At 46.9% G+C, this 22,406-nt stretch overlaps 1 protein-coding gene across 1 annotated transcript in view; it reads right to left on the reverse strand.

Annotated features, from left to right (window-relative positions):
- The window catches only part of LOC124594349 (cilia- and flagella-associated protein 100-like), a 173,211-nt gene extending 151,740 nt beyond the window's left edge, over positions 1–21,471 (reverse strand). The window contains exon 1 of the mRNA XM_047132717.1: positions 21,358–21,471. Within this exon, the coding sequence (XP_046988673.1) occupies positions 21,358–21,471 (114 nt within the window). The remainder of the gene's footprint in view (positions 1–21,357) is intronic.
- Between the last annotated feature and the right edge of the window lie 935 nt (positions 21,472–22,406).

Consider the following 22,406-nt stretch of genomic DNA (forward strand, 5'->3'; position numbering starts at 1 on the left):
ATCAGCAGAGAGGTGGCTACAAACTCTCAGCGTCCTGGCTGCCGGCCATCCCAGTCCAACGGGCGGCGAGCGACCGCGGGGCAGAAGCTACACGGGACACGGACGAGTCTGCACAAACAGCTGTAGAGCAACTCTCAGTAAACTTCCGCGCACACCAGGAGGAAAACTTGCCGACCAGAAGCCGAACGCTGATTGGCGGACAGCTACCAATCGTTGACGACATGGATATCCACGAATAGCCTCTTTCCTTCCATCTTCCCTTACGTCATGACTAGCCAATCATATTAGAGGGCCAATTAAAAGTTTTACAACAGTGACGTCAGACATCGATAGTCTGTAATAAACAGAAGCACCTATCCCCATGCAAAACCAGTCGTGCCCTGAGAAAGGCCGTTGCAATTCGGCCGAAACGTCGGTTTTAGTTTATTATTGTTGTCAGTTTTTAGCAATGACGCGGCAATATACCCAGAAGAATTTTAATCACTATGACACCGGCCGCGGAAGCCTACGTTCTTATACTGTATTGTATTCTTACACCATTTCGCTGTTTTAGCTATGAAGTCATTGCTGGTGTGCGTCCACACACACAGTAAACAACGGGTCGTATGGATAAAACGGAGAATGGTTCAAATGGTTCAAATAGCTCTGAGCACTATGGGACTTAACTTCTAAGGTCATCAGTCCCCTAGAACTTAGAACTACTTAAACCTAACTAACCTAAGGAAATCACACACATCCATGCCCGAGGCAGGATTCGAACCTGCGACCGTAGCGGTCGCGCGGTTCCAGACTGTAGCGCATTTAACCGCTTGGCCACCCCGGCCGGCAACGGAGAATGTACTTCATTCTCGGAGAACATACATTTACATGAAATTCCGAGTCGGAGAATATGCTTCATCTGAGAATGTCCTCAGCTTGAGTTAAAAGAGGGTAGAAGTTGCTCAACGTGAAGATTCAGCGATTCCGTATATGACTAGAGAAGTTTTTCACAAGCGGATTACATTCTCCGTTTTTTTTTAAGTGAGCTCTGTACCATAATCCAAGCTCAGTGTAAGTTTTGTTGAGGTTAAGTTCTTTCCAGTTTTATCAGTGAAAATGGCTGTGTTTACACTCCTGGAAATTGAAATAAGAACACCGTGAATTCATTGTCCCAGGAAGGGGAAACTTTATTGACACATTCCTGGGGTCAGATACATCACATGATCACACTGACAGAACCACAGGCACATAGACACAGGCAACAGAGCATGCACAATGTCGGCACTAGTACAGTGTATATCCACCTTTCGCAGCAATGCAGGCTGCTATTCTCCCATGGAGACGATCGTAGAGATGCTGGATGTAGTCCTGTGGAACGGCTTGCCATGCCATTTCCACCTGGCGCCTCAGTTGGACCAGCGTTCGTGCTGGACGTGCAGACCGCGTGAGACGACGCTTCATCCAGTCCCAAACATGCTCAATGGGGGACAGATCTGGAGATCTTGCTGGCCAGGGTAGTTGACTTACACCTTCTAGAGCACGTTGGGTGGCACGGGATACATGCGGACGTGCATTGTCCTGTTGGAACAGCAAGTTCCCTTGCCGGTCTAGGAATGGTAGAACGATGGGTTCGATGACGGTTTGGATGTACCGTGCACTATTCAGTGTCCCCTCGACGATCACCAGTGGTGTACGGCCAGTGTAGGAGATCGCTCCCCACACCATGATGCCGGGTGTTGGCCCTGTGTGCCTCGGTCGTATGCAGTCCTGATTGTGGCGCTCACCTGCACGCCGCCAAACACGCATACGACCATCATTGGCACCAAGGCAGAAGCGACTCTCATCGCTGAAGACGACACGTCTCCATTCGTCCCTCCATTCACGCCTGTCGCGACACCACTGGAGGCGGGCTGCACGATGTTGGGGCGTGAGCGGAAGACGGCCTAACGGTGTGCGGGACCGTAGCCCAGCTTCATGGAGACGGTTGCGAATGGTCCTCGCCGATACCCCAGGAGCAACAGTGTCCCTAATTTGCTGGGAAGTGGCGGTGCGGTCCCCTACGGCACTGCGTAGGATCCTACGGTCTTGGCGTGCATCCGTGCGTCGCTGCGGTCCGGTCCCAGGTCGACGGGCACGTGCACCTTCCGCCGACCACTGGCGACAACATCGATGTACTGTGGAGACCTCACGCCCCACGTGTTGAGCAATTCGGCGGTACGTCTACCCGGCCTCCCGCATGCCCACTATACGCCCTCGCTCAAAGTCCGTCAACTGCGCGTACGGTTCACGTCCACGCTGTCGCGGCATGCTACCAGTGTTAAAGACTGCGATGGAGCTCCGTATGCCACGGCAAACTGGCTGACACTGACGGCGGCGGTGCACAAATGCTGCGCAGCTAGCGCCATTCGACGGCCAACACCGCGGTTCCTGGTGTGTCCGCTGTGCCGTGCGTGTGATCATTGCTTGTACAGCCCTCTCGCAGTGTCCGGAGCAAGTACGGTGGGTCTGACACACCGGTGTCAATGTGTTCTTTTTTCCATTTCCAGGAGTGTATATTACTCGGAAGATAAAAAAAATCAACGTAGCCCTAAGAAATACTGAAGGGAGAAACTGTAGAAGTTTACACAGGTTTAACGACAAAAACATTGTAAGCATAGACTTCCGTGGCCGTTGTCATAGTCAATAAAATTCTTCTGTTTATATGACCTCATCGTGAAAGTGTAAAATTTTCCAACGCATCGGCCCCTGTTATAATTGGCCTTCGGTTGTGAGGTACCAGGTACATCTACATCTATATGGTTACTCTGCAATTCACACTTAAAGTGCCTGGCAGAGAGTTCATCGAACCATTTTCATACTACTTCTCTACCATTCCACTCTCGAATGGCGCTTGGGAAACAGGAACAGCTAAATATTTCCGTTCGAGCACTGATTTCTCTTATTTTATTATGAAGATCATTTCTCCCTAAGTAGGTGGATGTCAACAAAATATTTTCGCATTCGGAAGAGAAAGTTGGTGATTGACAAAATGGTTCAAATGGCTCTGAGCACTATGGGACTTAACTTCTGAGGTCATCAGTTCCCTACACCTTAGAACAACTTAAACCCAACTAACCTAAGGACATCACGCACATCCATGCCCGAGGCAGGATTCGAACCTGCGACCATAGCGGTCGCGCGGTTCCAGACTAAAGCGCCTAGAACCGCTCGGCCACTTCAACCGGCGGGTGATTGACATTTCGTAAGTAGATCTCGCCGCAAAGAAAACCGCCTTTGTTTCAGTGACTGCCACCCCAACACGCGTATCATATAAGTGACACTCTCACCCCTATTGCGCGATAACACAAAATGAGCTGCCCTTATTTGCACTTTTTCGATGTCCTCCGTCAATCCTACCTGGTAAGGATCCCACACCGAGCAGCGATATTCCAGCAGAGGACGGACAAGTGTAACGTAAGCTGTCTCTTTAGTGGGTTTGTCGCATCTTCTAAGTGTTCTGCCAGCAAAGCGCAGTCTTTGTTTCGCCTTCCCCACAATATTATTTATGTGATCTTTCCAATTTAAGTTGCTCGTAATTGTAATTCCTAGGTATTTAGTCGAACTGACAGCCCTTAGATTTGTGCGATTTATCGTATACCCAAAATTTATCGGATTTCTTTTAGTACCCGTGTGGATGGCTTCGCACTTTTATTAGTTTAGTGCCAATTGCCACTTTTCGCACCATATAGAAATTCTCTCTAGTCCTTTTGTAATTGGAATTGATTGTCTGATGATTTTACTAGACTGAATCATGTTGAAACAGCCGGCCGGAGTGGCCGAGCGGTTCTAGGCGCTACAGTCTGGAACCGCGCGACCGCTACGCTCGCAGGTTCGAATCCTGCCTCGGGCATGGATGTGTGTGATGTCCTTAGGTTAGGTAGGTTTAAGTAGTTTAAGTTCTAGGGGACTGATGACCTCAGAAGTTAAGTCCCATAGTGCTCAGAGCCATTTGAACCATTTGAACCATGTTGAAACACCCATATCAGTAAGTGGTGTAGCCTCCACGGGCAGCAATGCAGGCGCTGACTGTGGCACCCAGTCGACCGCACAGATGGCGAACACTGTCCTGGACCACATTATGCCGCGCCTACTCGACCTGTTCACGTAGTTTTGTAGGAGTTGTTGGTTGACTAGTCGCACGAGTCACGTCTCGTCCCATCATACCCCACACGTGCTTTATTGGGGGCAAATCTGGTGATCGTGCTGGCCATCTTGCAGAGGACGTTGAGTTTCAAGGGAAGCATTATCCTGTTGGAACAACACGTCACCTTCCTGTTGCAAGAAAGGCAAAAGAACGAGTCAGACAACATTCTGCGTGTACTTAGTGCTGGTTAGCGTTCCCTCCACAAACAACAGAGGTGAACGAGTGTTGTAGCTTATCGCCCCTCAGACCATAAGGCCTGGGACAGGATCGGTGTGTACTGGACGAATAGACTCTACGAGACAAGGCTCACCAGAACTACGTCGTGCACGCCAACGAGCATCACTTGCGTCCAGGCAGAATCTGGTTTCTTCGCTGCAAACAACGGCGCGCCATTCCGTCTTCAATTGATCCTATGACGGCACGAGTCGAGACGTGCATGTCGATGCTGTGGCACTATTGGAAGACGGACTAGAGGTGGAGTGCCTGTAGTCCCACTGCTAATAACCGGATCGCAACAGTTCGTGTTGACACGTCTGGGACCACAAGTCCTCTTATCTGTGCTGTGCTAGCGGTTCAATCTGCCACTGCTGCCCTTACAATATGACAATCACTGTGGGGATCTGCGCTGCGTGCAGGCCTACGCCAGGACATCGTGTATGGGTGTGAGAATGTTCACTTGACAACTGATAACTGTGTCGTTGCAGAACTGACGCAGCACGGCCAACTTGTGTGGCAGTTATCCGAAAGGACCATCCCACCACTCAGAAGGCCACAATTTGATTCCTTTCAAACTTGCTCAGTTGGCTGTAAGAAACACCAGTGCGTCCCCGTAGCATGGTCTCCTGCTTACTTTACACGTTTGCACCAGACTGAACCTTCTGGCTGTGAATATTCCCTATTAAAGGATAGACTTGGATGGCGTTCTGGTAGCTATGGCACTATGCAGGGCGGTTATACACTACTGGCCATTAAAACTGCTACACCAAGAAGAAATGCAGATGATAAACGGGTGTTCATTAGGCAAATATATTATACTAGAACAGACATGTGATTACATTTTCACGCAATTTGGGTGCATAGAGCCTGAGAAATCAGTACCCAGAACAACCACCTGTAGCCGTAATAATGGCCTTGATACGCCTGGGCATTGAGTCAAACAGAGCTTGGATGGCGTGTACAGGTACAGCTGCCCATGCAGCTTCAACACGATACCTCAGTTCATCAAGAATAGTGACTGGCGTATTGTGGCGAGCCAGTTTCTCGGCCACCATTGACCAGACGTTTTCAATTGGTGAGAGATCTGGAGAATGGGCTGGCCAGGGCAACAGCCGAACATTTTCTGTATCCAGAAAGGCCCGTACAGGACCTGCAACATGCGGTCGTGCATTATCCTGCTGAAATGTAGGGTTTCGCAGGGATCGATTGAAGGGTAGAGCCACGGGTCGTAACACATTTGAAATGTAACGTCCACTGTTCAAAGTGCCGTCGATGCGAAAAAGAGGTGACCGACACGTGTAACCAATGGAACCCCATACGATCACGCCGGGTGATACGCCAGTATGGCGATGACGAATACACGCTTCCAATGTGCGTTCACCGCGATGTCGCCAAACACGGATGCGACCATCATGATGCTGTAAGCATAACCTGGATTCATCCGAAAAAATGACGTTTTGCCATTCGTGCACCCAGGTGCGTCGTTGAGTACACCATCGCAGGCGCTCCTTTCTGTGATGCAGCGACAAGGGTAACCGCAGCCAGGGTCTCCGAGCTGTTAGTCCATGCTGCTGCAAACGTCGTCGAACTGTTCGTGCAGACGGTTGTTGTCTTGCAAACGTCCCCATTTGTTGACTCAGGGATCGAGACGTGGCTGCACGATCCGTTACAGCCATGTGGATAAGATGCCTGTCATCTCGACTGCTAGTCATACGAGGCCGTTGGGATCCAGCACGGCGTTCCGTATTACCCTCCTGAACCCACCGATTCCATATTCTGCTAACACTCATTGGATCTCGTCCAACGCGAGCAGCGGTGTCGCGATACGATAAACCGCAATCGCGATAGGCTACAATCCGACCTTTATCAAAGTCGGAAACGTGATGGTAGGCATTTTTCCTCCTTACACGAGGCTTCACAACAACTTTTCACCAGGCAACGCCGGTCAACTGCTGTTTGTGTATGAGAAATCGGTTGGAAACTTTCCTCATGTCAGCACGTTGTAGGTGTCGCCACCGGCGCTAATCATTTGCATATCACAGCATCTTCTTCCTAGCGGTTAAATTTCACGTCTGTAGCACGTCAACTTCGCGATGTAGCAATTTTAATGGACAGTAGTGTAATTAAACATTCGCTTCTTGAGCTTTTCGAACGACGGACCATGGAGTCTTCAACTGTCATGACACAGCTCGTACACTGCTTGAAGATCGCACATTGCGTCCAGCATTCTCCGTCATGGCAAAAAACTTCTTCAGCAATTTGTGGCGCAATCGGCTGTCGGCCTGTCCCAGGAGCAATACCCATCACCAGTTACTTCGAACTTCCGAATCATGTTCTTCAACCCTGTTTTGGAAGAGGACCTCTTCGTATCCATTTAATGCTTCCATACTCGCGAGAAGCAGCAGCGCTGTTGCTGTTGTAATGAAATAGCTTTACGAGTAAAGCCGTGTCCACATCGTGCACGCCCATGTGGATTGACTGCAACTGTGATTCACACTCACGCTTATGTTTCAACTTTTCGTCGCCATACTAGTACCAGCGTCTAAGGGCAAGTCATGGCACTAACACTACTAACATTGCAAATCCTGCAGCAAACAGTCTGAACATCATTCCTATGAAGTTTAGTACCCATACAGCTAATAGTTTTCCGTCTACTATGACTCAAGTAGTGAAAGTTTAATTGGAACCACCGTATACTTGACTCGCGAACGGACCATTATGCGTCATACTAAACCAAAATTATCTCCTGTCAGAAAACTCTGACAGGCTTCCGGTTTGTAGCAGATGAAAATGTGATGTGTTCTTAAGATTTCTTTCGCATAAGGTATTCACCTAACTTCAATAACAAAAAGTGTCCCACATTTCGAAAATGCATTTTCGTAAATTGCTAGTAATTAAAATTGCATAGTGATTATCTTAACAATTTGTGATGCGCATAAAACTAAGGTCTAAATGTAGCGCAACTCTTTCAGAACACACTGATGCCAGTTCCATATTTGTACATTGAATACTTTCCCTATTTGAGCGAGTTGACCGAAATATAAGATTACGCGCGTGTTCTGTGCCGTATGCGGTAGACGACACACACCGAGAACCTTCTCGAGGAGGAGAAGGAGGGGAGGTACTGAGTAAGTACTCCCACGTAAGAGAATAAGCTCAAAATGGTTCAAATGGCTCTAAGCACTATGGGACTTTACATCTGAGGTCATCAGTCCCGTAGAACTTAGAACTACTTAAACCTAACTAACCTAAGGACATCACACACATTCATGCCCGAGGCAGGATTCGAACCTGTGATCGTAGCAGCTGCGCGGTTCCGGATTGAAGCGCCTAGAACCGCTCGGTCACCGCGGCCGGCAGAGAATAAGCTGCGAATTTTTTATTCGTACGAAACTGAGAACTTTCTCAGAGAATGCTTTTTGCTCTGAGAACCTTCGCCGGATAATGTTCTCTTTTTTACTCATATGACCCAACGACACAAATAACAAGTAGGTCTAGAGATCGCTTTGGCAAAACCCTAGCTCGTAGAATAATCCTGCTTGACTGGAAGATACGTTCCAGGCAGTGTCAAAGACATGTCGCGTACTGGACGTCAGAAAACGCGAGAGGAAGCGAGTGCCGCCGTCCCTCTAAGTCAGCAGTCTTCTATGAAACCTAAACGCAAAAGAGCAGCTGAAATTCAGGAACGCTACCGCGATAAAAAAATGGAAATGTCGTATGGCATTGGTGGTCGCGATATCTCACGGGGACGGTTCAGCCGCCCATCGGACAGGGTGCTCTTCCTCCGCGCACATTGCTCCCTTCACTTGCAGGTATGTGACAGTTGCGTCGCACGTGTATTTGCAGAGTGCAGTTGTATGTAACGGATACGTGTATATTGTAGTGTTCTGTTCGTGTTGTATGATGATGATCATGATGATAAGAAAAGGGAGAGTGTCAGCCGGCCGAAGTGGCCGAGCGGTTCTAGGCACTACAGTCTGGAACCGCGCGACCGCTACGGTCGCAGGTTCGAATCCTGCCTCGGGCATGGATGTGTATGATGTCCTTAGGTTAGTTAGGTTTAAGTAGTTCTAAGTTTTAGAGGACTGATGACCTCAGAAGTTAAGTCCCATAGTGCTCAGAGTCATTTGAACCATTTTTTTGGATCATGGAGACCAATGCTAATTCATTCACTCGAAAATACGCAGGGCCCAATTTTCCTGTTTTTTTGCGACCTCCAAAAACTCGCTCTCCGTGGTATCGCGTCCGCGGTGTTGCCTCTTTTAGTGGAGTTTACCTTTTCGCCCCTGGATCTGTGTTTCAAAGACGCACTTCGCGCAGTATTTTGTATATTCTCAGTAATTCATGTATAGTTGCATATATCATCTGCAGCTGTTCTCCAGTGAAGAAAAATTATTGGCTCCTCAAGACCATCTAATAAGAATAATATAATATAGTGTGTAATCCTTTCCTCCTTATAGAAAGCTCTTTTGACAACTGGGCATGTTGACATCAACCTTACTGTACAGTTAATCCCACATGAAGAGTATCATCAGCATTCAGTTGTCGTTCAGAAAATCTACAGCGACTGTGATAAATGCAGCACTAGAAGGAAACATAATCGATGCTCTCTGGTTCTCAGATTCTTGATATCTGATTCATCTAATAGACAAAATATAATTTTAAGGATAAATTAAACTACACTGTGTAGCACAATTAAATTTTTTTTTTTTTCAAAACACTGTAATTGTCTCACATTGCCACACAGAAGTTTGAAATTTGGCTCAAAGCTACGCACAATCTTCCTCTGTAATTGTGCTAAGGTATGGCGCTCTCCCTCGTCATCTTTGGGCTTGCGACGCTTCAAACAGCAAAGTGTCACCTCCTGTGTAAAAAGGCCAGAGCGCAGAAGTTCATGTGGCGTGTAACGTGGATCAATGATGTCACACTAGCCCCACATATACCGTCTCCGGTAGCTGAGTGGTCAGCGCGATAGACTGTCACTCCTAAGGGCCCGGGTTCCATTACCGGCTGGGTCGGAGATTTTCTCCGCTCAGGGACTGGGTGTTGTGTTGTCCTAATCATCATTATTTCATCTCCATCGACGCACAAGTAGCCGAAGTGACGTCAAATCGAAAGACTTGCACCAAGCGAGTGGTCTACCTTGACGGGAGGCCCTCGTCACACGCCATTATTATTATTAGCACCACATTTCACCACAATTCTTCCCAAAGCCACCGTGAACCTGTCACACGATGGAAATGTCATCACACCCAATGTTACCCCAATTTCACTCTTTTTGACGCTCTGCGAGATCAGACCCACGAAGCTCGGAGCTGAAATCACGCCGTTGTCTTAAGGGTGGCCGAGAAAACCATTTCAGACTCACCGTCGCTTATAATCGTCACGAAAAGGCCACAGGCGGTGGCGTAGAGGGTACTAATCAAACTGCCTCTTTCCTTGGGGAGATGATTTTCATACATTTCGCGATCGAAGAAGACAGTTCGCTGGCCGACGAGCAACAGGACGACGTTCTTGACAAGCTTTGACGCTGCTGACACCCCCGGACGTTTCAACGCATCTCTAAGGACAGTGGGACTGCATACCTATCGAACGCATTCGCACCCATCTGAAGTGCAGCCCGATTGTAGTTCTTGCTCTCGTGTACAGGTTGGAACAGTTCGAAACCATTCGACGAAACTTGAACGTGGTACAGAGCAGCGAAGAACGCTTTTGCACTTTCAGCCTCCCTGTTTCGCACCCTTCTCGTGGCGCTTCTGAGCGGCGGTGTGTCTGAAATGTTTTCCTCGGTCACTCATAAGAAAACCGCGTGACTTCAACACTGGACGTCTCTGTTCTGACCTCTGTATCAAAGGCCCGCCATAAGGGGTGAAATGTAGGTAAGAGTGGGTGTAACGACCTTCCCATTGTAGGATGCGTCCACGCTAAAGCCGGCCGGAGTGGCCGAGCGGTTCTAGGCGCTTCAGTCTGGAACCGCGCGACCGCTACGGTCGCAGGTTCGAATCCTGCATCGGGCATGGATGTGTGTGAAATCCTTAGGTTAGTTAGGTTTAAGTAGTACTAAGTTCTAGGGGACTGATGACCGCAGCTGTTAAGTCCCATAGTGCTCAGAGACATTTTCGTCCACGCTAAAATTGAGCAGAATTGTGAAATTTGGTGTCAATGTGACGTTAATATGTCGTGTCCCGAGAGGGAGTGAGATTGACACGAATTGTATTCAGGGGTCTTACCTCGTTCGATCTTCTCAAAGAGTAGAAGTAGTCGTGGCCAGCTTCTGTAACTCCGATAGCTAGAAGGAGCAAGCTAACGCTAAGGTGCAGGATACGGAACTCCGTGAGGAGTGGTTGCTGCTGCATGGTAGAATTCATAAGATCCCTTATAGTCTGACAACTGAGAATCCCTACTGGCACTGTCTTGCACTACTTTCTGTCAGTTGAATCTCTTACTCTGGAATCTATCTCCGTGGTTGTTGCGGAGCCGACGCTAGCGTATGGTACTAAGTCCCCCACATCTGCCGTAGAACGACACAGGTTCTGTGTCGGTATGCTCAGCAGATCTCGACTGACTGTAGGGTCCTCCTGACCCCCTATTTATACTACCTTCGTGCGTCATGGAAAGCTTCTAGAACGTTCTATACCTCCTCCCTGGAGGCTGACCACGTATTTGGTATATTTCCATCATCATGTGATGTGACAAAGCTACTTTGATCCCTGTTATGCATCCAGCTACAGCGTCCAGCTAGTCACGTCTCCTGGCGTCGCTTCGTCGGCGCTGGCCCGTATCTTCCACAAATACTGTGGCACTGCTTCCGTCCCGGAGCTTACGCCTAGCTGCCTTTCCCGCTGAATAAGTCGTAATACATTTAATTTGTACTTGTCGCCGATTGAGATTCGTAGCAAATAACCGACCTTATACCTCACGTGAAATTCTGAGCTCTGGCTTTTTTTTTTTTTTTTTTTTTTTTTTAACCACATGTCGATACCTTACCGTTTGAAGCGTCGACGAATCCGAGAGTGAGGACGCAGGGCGGCACGCTTTCTCACCATTACAGAGGAAGCCAAATTTAAAAATTCTGCGTCGTAATGGGAGAAAGTTACGGGGCTTCGAAAAAGTGATCCTGTAATTGGGTTGCGCATTGTGATTTTCTTAGTTAGTACCTCTAAAGCATCGGTGAATTTCGTAAAAATGGTACTGTCCATAACTGTGCGTACGATTTTTTGTAGTTCTAAACGCAGAATGAAGTCGATTTATTAAAATAAAAGGAGAGGACAACCATTTCAATGGCACACGTTCAGCGACATAAGCACTTGAAAGACATTTCTGACACACAGCCTTTGTTACATATGATGGGTGGTCATAGAGGTGGTGTTATCATCAGGAAAAAAGAAATTTAAGGCCAAGACTATGTGTCCCAGAGTTATTCGCTTTGTACAGGTTCATAACACAAATTGATATATTTACCCTACACACGTATGATCTTATAAATAACGCGATTTAACAACTCACCTGGGTTTTGAAGCACGCCTCCTGTTATCGCGTTGACGTCCTGCAAATTGCTACCACACAGTTGTCTCCTAATGAAAGGAAGAGGAAGATTGTATTGGGAGCTATGTAGGGTGAATTTAGAGGATCAGACAATATTTTATAACCCGAGTCGACCCCATGCGTTACTATTTGCTGTGAATAATGTACTGGTGCGTTTTCATGCAGCAAACGGACAAAGTTATATACTTTACAGAAATACTGCATAGTTTTTACAGACAAAATCTGAAAACAGCACACCGTGGAAACTCCCAAAAGACGTTCAGTATGCCATTCCCAGATGACATCGACGCCTCCGCTTTCTTGCGTATACTCAAGAGACGACAGTAATAAGATAGACGCTGGTAGCAGTTAAAGCAGACCAGACGGCTTCGACACAGACAACGATGATTCCAACTGACGACTGACTACCCCTAACTCAAGAGGCATGGTCTCTCAGAGCGCGCCAGATTTTACTAAGTCGCTCTCGTAGGTCAGTTATGGCGAAATGGTTTTATACACAACCTACCCTCTTTTAATCACCGATCCAAGAAATTATTATTGTCAGTTACATTATCGCTCTGTTGCTGACGTGTTGTTCACGTGTGATGGGGTCTCCTAGACCGCGCTTCGTAAGCTAAGCCATTAAAATTGCTACACCACGAAGATGACGTGATACAGACGCGAAATTTAACCGACAGGAAGAAGATGCTGTGAGAAGATGCTGTGATATGCAAATGATTAGCATTTCAGAACATTCACACAAGGTTGACGCCGGTCGCTCCTCGCGTTGGTCGAGATCCAATGACTGTTAGCAGAATATGGAATCGTTGGGTTCAGGAGGGTAAAAACGGCCTCGTATCACTAGCAGTCGAGATGACAGGCATCTTATCCGCATGGCTGCAATGGATCGTGCAGCCACGTCTTTATCCCTGAGTCAACAGATGCGGACGTTTGAAAGACAACAACCATCTGCACGAACAATTCGACGACGTTTGCAGCAGCACGGACTATCAGCTCGGAGACCATGGCTGCGGTTACCCTTGACGCTGCATCACAGACAGGAGCGCCTGCGATGGTGTACTCAACGACGAACCTGGGTGCACGAATGGCAAAACGTCATTTTTTCGGATGAATACAAGTTCTGTTTACAGCATCATCATGGTCGCATCCTTGTTCGGCGACATCGCGGTGAACGCACATTGGAAGCGTGTATTCGTCCTCACCATACTGGCGTATCAACCGGCGTGAAGGTAAGGGGTGCCATTGGTTACACGTCTCGGTCACCTCTTGTTCGCATTGACGGCACTTTGAACAGTGGACGTTACATTTCAGATGTGTTACGACCCGTGGCTCTACCCTTCATTTGATCTCTGCGAAACCCTACATTTCAGCAGGATAATGCACGACTGCATGTTGCAGGTCCTGTACGGGCCTTTCTGGATACAGAAAATGTTCGACTGCTGCCCTGGCCAGCACATTCTCCAGATCCTTCACCAATTGAAAACGTCTGGTCAATGGTGGCCGAGCAACTGGCTCATCACAATACACCAGTCACTACTCTTGACGAACTGTGGTATCGTGTTGAAGCTGCATGGGCAGCTACACCTGTACACGCCATCCAAGCTCTGTTTGACTCAATGTCCAGGCGTATCAAGGCCGTTATTACGGCCAGAGGTGGTTGTTCTCGGTACTGATTTCCCAGGATCTATGCACCCAAATTGCGTGGAAATGTAAACACATGTCAGTTCTAGTATAATACATTTGTCCAATGAATACCCGTTTATGATCTGCATTTCTTCTTGGTGTAGCAATTTTAATGGCCAGTAGTGTAGTTAAAACTAAATGCGTACTGAGTGATGGTAAAGAAAAATGTAGATCTCAGTATTGAATGTTAATTAGTTTTACGTGAAAATTTGCTTTCTACAGAGATACCACAATTTTTAAGAACGTAAAATTCATTTCTCTAACAGTTCGTTTATGTGTATTATTGAGGAAGCTTCACAAAAGTATGTGATTCTGCGTGATACAAAAATGAAATACTGCTGGCCTTATTTAGCGCAATACAGTCAACAAGGAGTATTTAAACAACACTTATGTACTTGTAACCATAAATTTTATACAACTTAAATTAAATTTTCAAATGATTTACAGCTTAAATCTTGGTTTAAAGATAGGAGCCCCGGAGATCACACCTCGTAGTATACGTTACGGGAAAGTCTCCTCGTGGATTAAGGGCTAGAATAGCTCATTCTGACTGATCGAAACTGACCAGAATAGCTTTGAACGTACATAGAATTAACAGAAAGTCAAAATGAGCAATAAGAATAGTTAGTAAATAATATAATGACACAAACAGTGTACAGCAACACTAACATGTAGTAGTTACAGCGCGTTTGTATTAGAAAAATTAACAGAAGTGTGGTACCAGACGCACACAAGGCTCTACAATAGGCATTTATAATATCTTCTGTGCTGGAACAGCTCAAAGCTCTATGCTGCGATGCTCATCCACAGGTGGACAGTGGAACTGAGAGAGGGTGTTGCTACCCAAGAGCGAGCAGTTCAATCACATACTGAGGCCTTCGTCCCTGGATATCTTTGGTGGTGGTGGTCTTTTAAGCCTCACACTTTCCTAACTGTTGTTATTACTCTCTTCTTGAATGCAAACATTGTTAAACTTGCACTTCCTTATTTCTTAATTTTAGTAAGTGTGAGACGCTGCAATTACAGAAAACTAGGAACAGAAGATAACTGCTACTGGTCCGTCCTGCGTCCACATGGCCGGACGCAGCAACTAGAACGGCGCTGAACAGCGCAGGAAGGTGCAGAATGGAGCAAAATGCTCGCAGGTGCGCAGCATTGTACCGATGTGCGACCGCAATAACGGTGGGAAATGAGAAACGCCGTCCAAATAGAGGCGTGCGCAAACGAACCATTTACTTTCACGCACCGATACTGCGCTAAACTTGTTCGTTGTTGTGCAGAGCGATGTGGTTTGACGTCCACGCCAGACGCACTGCGCCAAACCTCTTTCCAGCCTGTGCGGGGTATCTCGCGCAAATTAACGTGGCACCAGCACGGGAAAGCATTCTCGTCCTGAACACCGGGCGACTCCACTCCGTCGTTCCGGAGAGGTAGCCGCCTCAGTTGACGGTTGTCTGCCGACATGCACGGTTGGGAGCAATCTCCTTGTCTCTTTCCAACATTGCACAGTACCACTGCCGTGGAGCACCATAGTTGCAAGAAAAGTTCTTAAAAATCAGGCACGTGTGATTATATGCAACACCATTACACTTTTGTGGAAAGAGGCAAAATCTCACGATACTGTGCTGTAGAGGCTTGCACGAACCACTAGCTATTTGAATCACATGATAAAGAGATTAAAAAAGAAGGAGTGAGACTTAGCTGCAAGTGCTTCCCAAAGTTACACTACTTCAGAAGAGACACGGAAGGAGGACAAGAAAACTAAAATAATTTTGACGAAAAGGCTGTGAGGCAACTGACAAATAATTTCCTCCTGACTCCTATTTTTTATTTTACATTGTCAGTATCGGAGCAGGCACCATTGTCCGCTACTCAACATTTTTACCCCTTTTTTGTTTTATGAGACTTCCTTCTGGCAACAAGAGGCTGGACTTTTTTATGTGGTTGACCCTATGTTTACGAGACTATTTATTTTTCTGTACTCTAGTGAGAAACTATCGACTTTGAAAACCTATATTGATTAAATGATTGGTCATGCTGACGTAACTTCTTAATACCATCGCTTGCTGGCTCACTAGCTGTAGGCCACAAATTATGCGGGATTTGCGGCTGCACGTAGGTTACAGCTGTCGAACTGCACCACTCCTTCCGTTTGGTTGTCATTCACAACGGAGCTCCTACCACGCACTACTGCTCAGTCTGTTCAGGTATAGGCCAAGTTATTTTATGCATGCTCGAACAGTTTTCCGTCCAGCTTTAAGTTATTCGTGTAGCTGGCAGCACAACAATGCACAGTGGCGGAGAAAGTGTCTCCGTACAGCGCAATCAACAGCTTATGTATCAACTTGGCATTTTCTCCGTTCAAAAAAGGTAGGAAGACGGATGTATCAGCCCGTCGAAGATGAAGTCAGTGAGGAGGAGTAAAACGTCGAATTGTGGAAGAAAGCAGATGTGGCCTTTCAAAGAATCCATCCAGGAATTTTTCTTAAGCGATTTAGGAATGTTATGTGCTGCACCACTGCTTTGTAATTTGGCATTTGTTATTGGCCAATTAAGAAATTGGACAGCTGTAGGCTTTAGAGAGGCCAAGCAGATGGGAAGCTGGCAAGCACGGTGTCTCTCAAACCATGTGTGGGCCGAGCCATCCCGTTTCAGCCACGCAGTGTCTATCACCGCTTGCAGCCAACCTCGAGAGGTACTCCATGACAGTCATCGACCTGATGCGTGTTATCCAGTCTGCTCTTATTAGATGCCACATCCACTAACTGCAAAACTATCAATTGCGTGGAGGCTTCACTCCGTTCCATTGGGCAAAGAGGGAGGGGGGGGGGGGGGGGAGGTGGCACCTATCAACTTCAGGCTGCCTACCTGCTATCTGCAAGTCCATTGTTCACACCTGGCTCTGACTACGTAGTTGCTGGACCACCGTCTCCCTGTGTGGTTACACTCTGCTGCTGTAGACTCTCCTGTGCAAGGCGCTGTCATTGCACATTAACGAATTGTTCCGGTCTGTTATGCCGTGGTCAAATGGATTTCACTTTAAAACCCGGCGTTTCGTCCCCATCTGCGGAGGACATAGGGGGATCGTAGTTTTGTTGAATGTCCGATTCACACCCTGGATCACCACTGACTACAGCAAAGTTCCGCTTCAGCGAGCTTGTGCCCAGTGGCGTAACATCATATGTTTTGAATACGCGAGCGCAATTGGCCATCGTTGGCTGCCATCATTCGCTGTTGCTATCATCCCATGGTAGAAGACTGGTACACCTTTTTTTCAGCACCGGAATCCAAATGTCATTCAGTTTCAAGCCCTCCTCCTTCCTACTGAAATTCCTGTGGTGTTTTGCAATTTCCATGGCCTCTCTGTATAGCCTTTCATGGTATCCGCTTGTGGCTGCCAGTAGCTGAGTCCTATCCAAATGAATGTGGTGGTCTCCTGGCTGGAAAGCATGTAATGCAACAGCTGGTCTGTCAATCTCCTCTCTTCTGCAATTGCCCTTATGTTCTTCGAGTCGTTTTTTGACAGTTCTTTTTGTAGTTTACCGAAAACTCATGCACAGAGGCTGTTATCTACACAGGGATTCGAACGACCACCCACAACATTGGCGGACAGAGCAAGGAAAATCTGCGAACCAGAGCTGCTCGACGCAGAATTAAAACATCTCACCAATGCACTGCTCAATAATGTTAATCGTTCAAGGGTGAAAAGAGCGTTAAGACCACCGCGTAGGAATTATAGCGAGGCTCAAGCGCCGGTGAAATCGAAAGCTTTCCTACTATTCATTAAGGACGTGACTGACCACACAAGAAAAATCCTGAAAAAGGGGGACATAGTGGTAATCTACATACCAACACGGTAGATACAAGCTCACCTAAAATATTCGCCAGCCGCTGGAAAAAGCTGGAGTTTATACGATTCCGTTTAGTTGTGGGGAGGTGTACGTGGGTAGTACAAAAATAATAGTGGACGACGGCAGTCGACAACGGCCAATTGCGCTCTCGTATTCAAAACGAGGCCTACGAGAAAGACAGGCTGCAGCGGGTACGTCACGAAGGTAGTCCTGAGCTCGCTCGCTCAGCTCAGCAGACAAAATAAGTTTCTAAACCTGTTAACCTGCAGTTGGGCGTGTAAGTACTAACGAGAATTGCATCTTCCATTGGAATCTGCTATTATGAAGACTTACTGATTAACAGTACTGCAGCAAAATTTAATATCAGATCAATACTCGGCCGCGCGGGATTAGCTGAGCGGTCTAGGGGCGCTGTAGTCATAGACTGTGCGGCTGGTCCCGGCGGAGTTTCGAGTTCTCCCTAGGGCATGGGTGTGTGTGGTTGTCCTTAGGATAATTTAGGTTAAGTACTGTGTAAGCTTAGGGACTGATGACCTTAGCAGTTAAGTTCCATAAGATTTCACACACATTTGAACATTTTGATCAATACTCGATATAAATGGTATAACGGCTTGTTTATAGCTTTTAGTCTCTTCTGCTTAACAATACTCATTACATGCTGGAAGTGGTGCCTTATGCAACTGATAATAATTTTAGCATGACTTTATTTTATTGTACGCCAGTACAGCCTTAACAAATTATAAGTAGGCCCATGAACTTCCCATCATTATAGGACTAATAACAGTAAGATTCCATGATAGCGGATTCCAGTAGAAGATTCAGTTTTCGTTTGTACGGACACGCCTAGTCACGAGTTAACAGGTGTAGAAACGTAGTTTGTCTGCTGATTTGAGCGAGCGAGCGAGCACAGGACTAGCTTCGTGACGTACGCGCAGTGGCCTGTCTTCCTCGTAGGCCTCGATTCAAAACATGTGACGCCACGCCACTGCGCGGACGCTCGCTGAAGCGGAATTTTGCTGTTGTCAATAGCGAGTCGGGGCGTGAATCGGACATTCAAGAAAACTAAGATTCCCCCTGAAAATGTCCTCCGCAGATGGGGACAAAACGTCGGATGTTAAAGTAAAATTTATTCGACCATGGCATAATAGCCCGGAACATTTTATTTATTGTGACATTTCCGCCTGGAAAGTTTACATTTTACAACTGTCGTTGTTGCCTGCACTGGGGTCTTTAGTTCCTCTCCGTGTGCTGTGGTGCTTCCTGTACTGAGTTGCACATCTGTGCCGCACGGCGTGACCTACTTTCTATGACGCTCACCGTATCTGCGTGCTAGCCCTCGGATGGGGCCTGTTGTGCAGCTTCACTTGCCTAGGTGCTGACCACGTAACTTCGCACCGCTGCCGCCTGCTCTGCGTGGCTAGGCTGTGTCTTGGCCTCCTCATGAGGCTATGTGCTGAGGTCAGCACACTCCATGTCGTACAGGGTCAGCTTGCATCCTAGGTTGCTGACTACAGCACGGTGTATAAGTTGCGGCTTCTCTTTCAAAAGAACGAACTTGGCGATAAGGGTGGCAGAAATTTAAATGGCTACCTGACTTCAGACTCTGAATTACCAAGTGCATTTAACCGTACCTATTAATCTTCTGCTGTCTTGACCGTGGCCTCATCTATTCTAATATGAGCTTCTGACTATTAATTAAAAGGTTGTAGGAGGCAACAGGGGAATACTATGGACCAGAAGTCGGACAGATCTTTTAAAATCTTGCATATATTTCCATAATGTTAGGTAGCTTGTTACAATTAAATTATCGGATTCCACACGCAAAGAATTACCACAAAACTGACATAGTAAACGTCTTGCTGCAGGACAAGATAAAGGGAACAATTTGCAACATAAACGAGCTTCCTGTTAACTTGTTCAGTCTTTGATCAGAGAAAGAGTGTGTGTTTACACTGAGAGATAAATGGTAATTATTATTATCCACGAGAAAGAATAAACTGAAGCCCAGGCAGAGGCAGTATACTGTACTATGGAACAAGCATGGTTAGGTTCGTCGCGCCTATCTATCGATATGAAACCAGCTGCATTTGTGATGGTTCACGACCGAAATAATAGCGGTTGCGTTACCTTTAATGCGAAGCAGCTGGAACCGAACTGTAAGGCCCACAGCTGCTACTGATAACAGAAAGCAAGCACAAAGACATACAAATGGCGGCAGCTTCTGCACTACTGAACTCCACGGAGCTACTCCCACTAACCACTGCAACCAACCGAGGACGAGAGGGCCTCTCCCGTCAGTTTTGTTACCGAGAATGTCGCAAACCAGTAAGCGCCCGCCGGCAAAAAGAGCCGTAACCAACCTAACCGGAGTGAGGGTTAAGTTTTGTTCTGGCGCGCAAGGCCTGGTCTCACGCTTCTGAAGTTGGTTCCCTGGAGTGGCGCCAATTCGTCGAAAGGGAAGGGGTAGACTGGTGTCCCTCCGCCACGTGGAAGCCGTGGTCTTGAATAACGGCTCGAACAGCCTTTGTGGCTGTTCGCCCTCGCCATATTGCAAACTATTAGGAAATTTAAGTCAAGACTGGGAAAATTACTCCACCCCACGAGACAACAGCCTTCAGGTTAGACAAGCTTACGGTGATAACTGCCTGCCGGGGAAAAATAGTTTGCTATGTTTTAAATGACGAGTAATTTCATAGTCTTTCTGAACATTAATCGAATCTACCTTTGTGGTGCATCAAATGGTTCATAAATTTGCTTGTAGTCTGAATCTACTGTCAGAAAAGTAAAATATATTTTGTTATGACACATTCACTTTGTGAGAAAGGCTGGACAGGGTGGCTGTCGTTCCTACTACACACTTTGTGGTAGGCTACAGAAAAGTTTCTGCTCTACAAAGCTAACATTACGACTGCCTTACTTTACCCACGGAATAAGTAAACCAGTGTCTTTACTACTCCCATGACTTGTCATCGGACGTCCATCTGGCTCCACGCACCTGCTGCGCTGCAGATCAACCTATAATGCCACATCAGATTGTAGCGAGGTGAATAACTACATTCGCCTCTCTAACCGACGCTACATACCTAAAATGTAGATCTTTACAATGAAAGGAACACCCTTAGCTGCTTACAGGCGTTGACATCCGTCAACTGGGACAGATGAAAATGTGTGCCCCGACCGGGACTCGAACCCGGGATCTCCTGCTTACATGGCAGACGCTCTATCCATCTGAGCCCCCGAGGACACAGAGGATAGTGCGAATGCAGGGATTTATTTCTGGCACGCCTCTCGCGAAACCCACATTCTCAACGCATTACATTCGTAGTGCCCCCGCCCATTGTACTCATTACTCGCGGCGCGTTGCCGATTCCCGTAAGAGTTCGGGCACTGTTTGTGCATTCGCACAGAAGCTAAGGGTGTTCATTTCATTGTAATTTCATTCTAACGAGCTGCATGGTCACCGATGGTATCTGTTCTTTCGGACATGTCCGAAAGAGCAGATACCCTCTTAGTGTATATAAATGTAGATCTTGCTAACGGAGGGGGAACTGGTTCAGCGTCCTCCCGAATGCGATTGCAGTGTCTTATCAATGCGTCACTTCATTCGGTGTTCAACAACAGAAAACTCGGTTTCCATCCTTTCAGTACGGTTTGCTACTTCGCAATTCATACTCGAGCGGCATTCCGAGAAGGAATAGTGCGGTAAATAGTAAACAGCGCACAGTACAAGGAGCATATGACGGCTGCTCAATGCAGAACTTCAAGTCATTCTTCATCGCTGCTTCTGATAATACGAAAATGATTGACGGCACTCGTATTGACACGAGCTTCGTGCGTATGTTCTAAGGAACAAATAGTTCACTAAAATAATGTATCACTTACAAATAATGTATCACTTACCTGCAGGAGGAAATGCTCGTCGTCCGGTGGCAGCCAAAACGGCTTCAGGGTTTCGGGGATCGCGGTGACATTGCCTTTCGGCGGCACGGTGGGACTTTGGCCAGTGAGCGGCATGTTCACGAGGAAAGCTCCAGGTCAGTTGCGGGGAGAGACATCCAGTGATACAGTGCCCCACACTCGCGTCGGTAAAACCTGTACTAATATCAACGAAACGTCTGAATGTACATTAAACTGATGGTGGGTACAGACATGGATAGCACTAGCACACCCTCAGAAGTACAGGGGAAATAACACACCGGAACTCCAAAGTTTGCTATTTGTTTCCGACAAATAAGCCCAAAGTACGCTCTGTGAAGAAATAAATCGTGAGGACCTTAGCTGGTATTGCAAAAGTCACCAGCATGTAACTCATAACATACAAGGTTCCCTTTTACAGCTATTACAGAATCAATCTATTAAGGACTCAAGCGATCTTTCAGTTTCCATTGGTGAATTTCATTATTTACGAGTTCTTCGGTTTGCAGCTGAGTTGGACAGATTGTAAAAACTGTTGAACAAAATTGTAAAGAACAGAAGCGTTGAAACTCCACCCAAGCAACCAAATACTTATAAATCAATTGTTACCTAATACTGTCTCGTCTTCGAGCATGAACTAAAAGACGAAGAGACCAGCATTATGGTGCAAGAGATTTATCTTCTGAGACAGTGTAATAAACGAAGCAATGGAGATCAAAGCAATGACTAATTTAATTGAGAAGTATAAAGCCTTTAATTTAAGCAAAGCGAGGGATCTGGCTCTCTGTTTGTTTGAAACACTACGTAAAACATTAGGATACTCTCTCTTTCTCTTAAAGTCTTTTTTTTTCGTTCTGGATGGGTGGTGGTGGAGGGGGGGGGGGCGTCATCAGCCTTGCGGTCCACCACGAATTCCTCTCCTGTGCCAATCTTTTCATCTCAGAGTAGCTCCTTCATCCTACGTCGTCAGTTATTTGCTAGATATATTCCAATCCGTGCAGTTCTCTACAGTTTTTACCTTCGACAGCCCCCTC

This window comes from Schistocerca americana, chromosome 2, assembly GCF_021461395.2.
Source record: "Schistocerca americana isolate TAMUIC-IGC-003095 chromosome 2, iqSchAmer2.1, whole genome shotgun sequence".
NCBI lineage: Eukaryota > Metazoa > Arthropoda > Insecta > Orthoptera > Acrididae > Schistocerca > Schistocerca americana.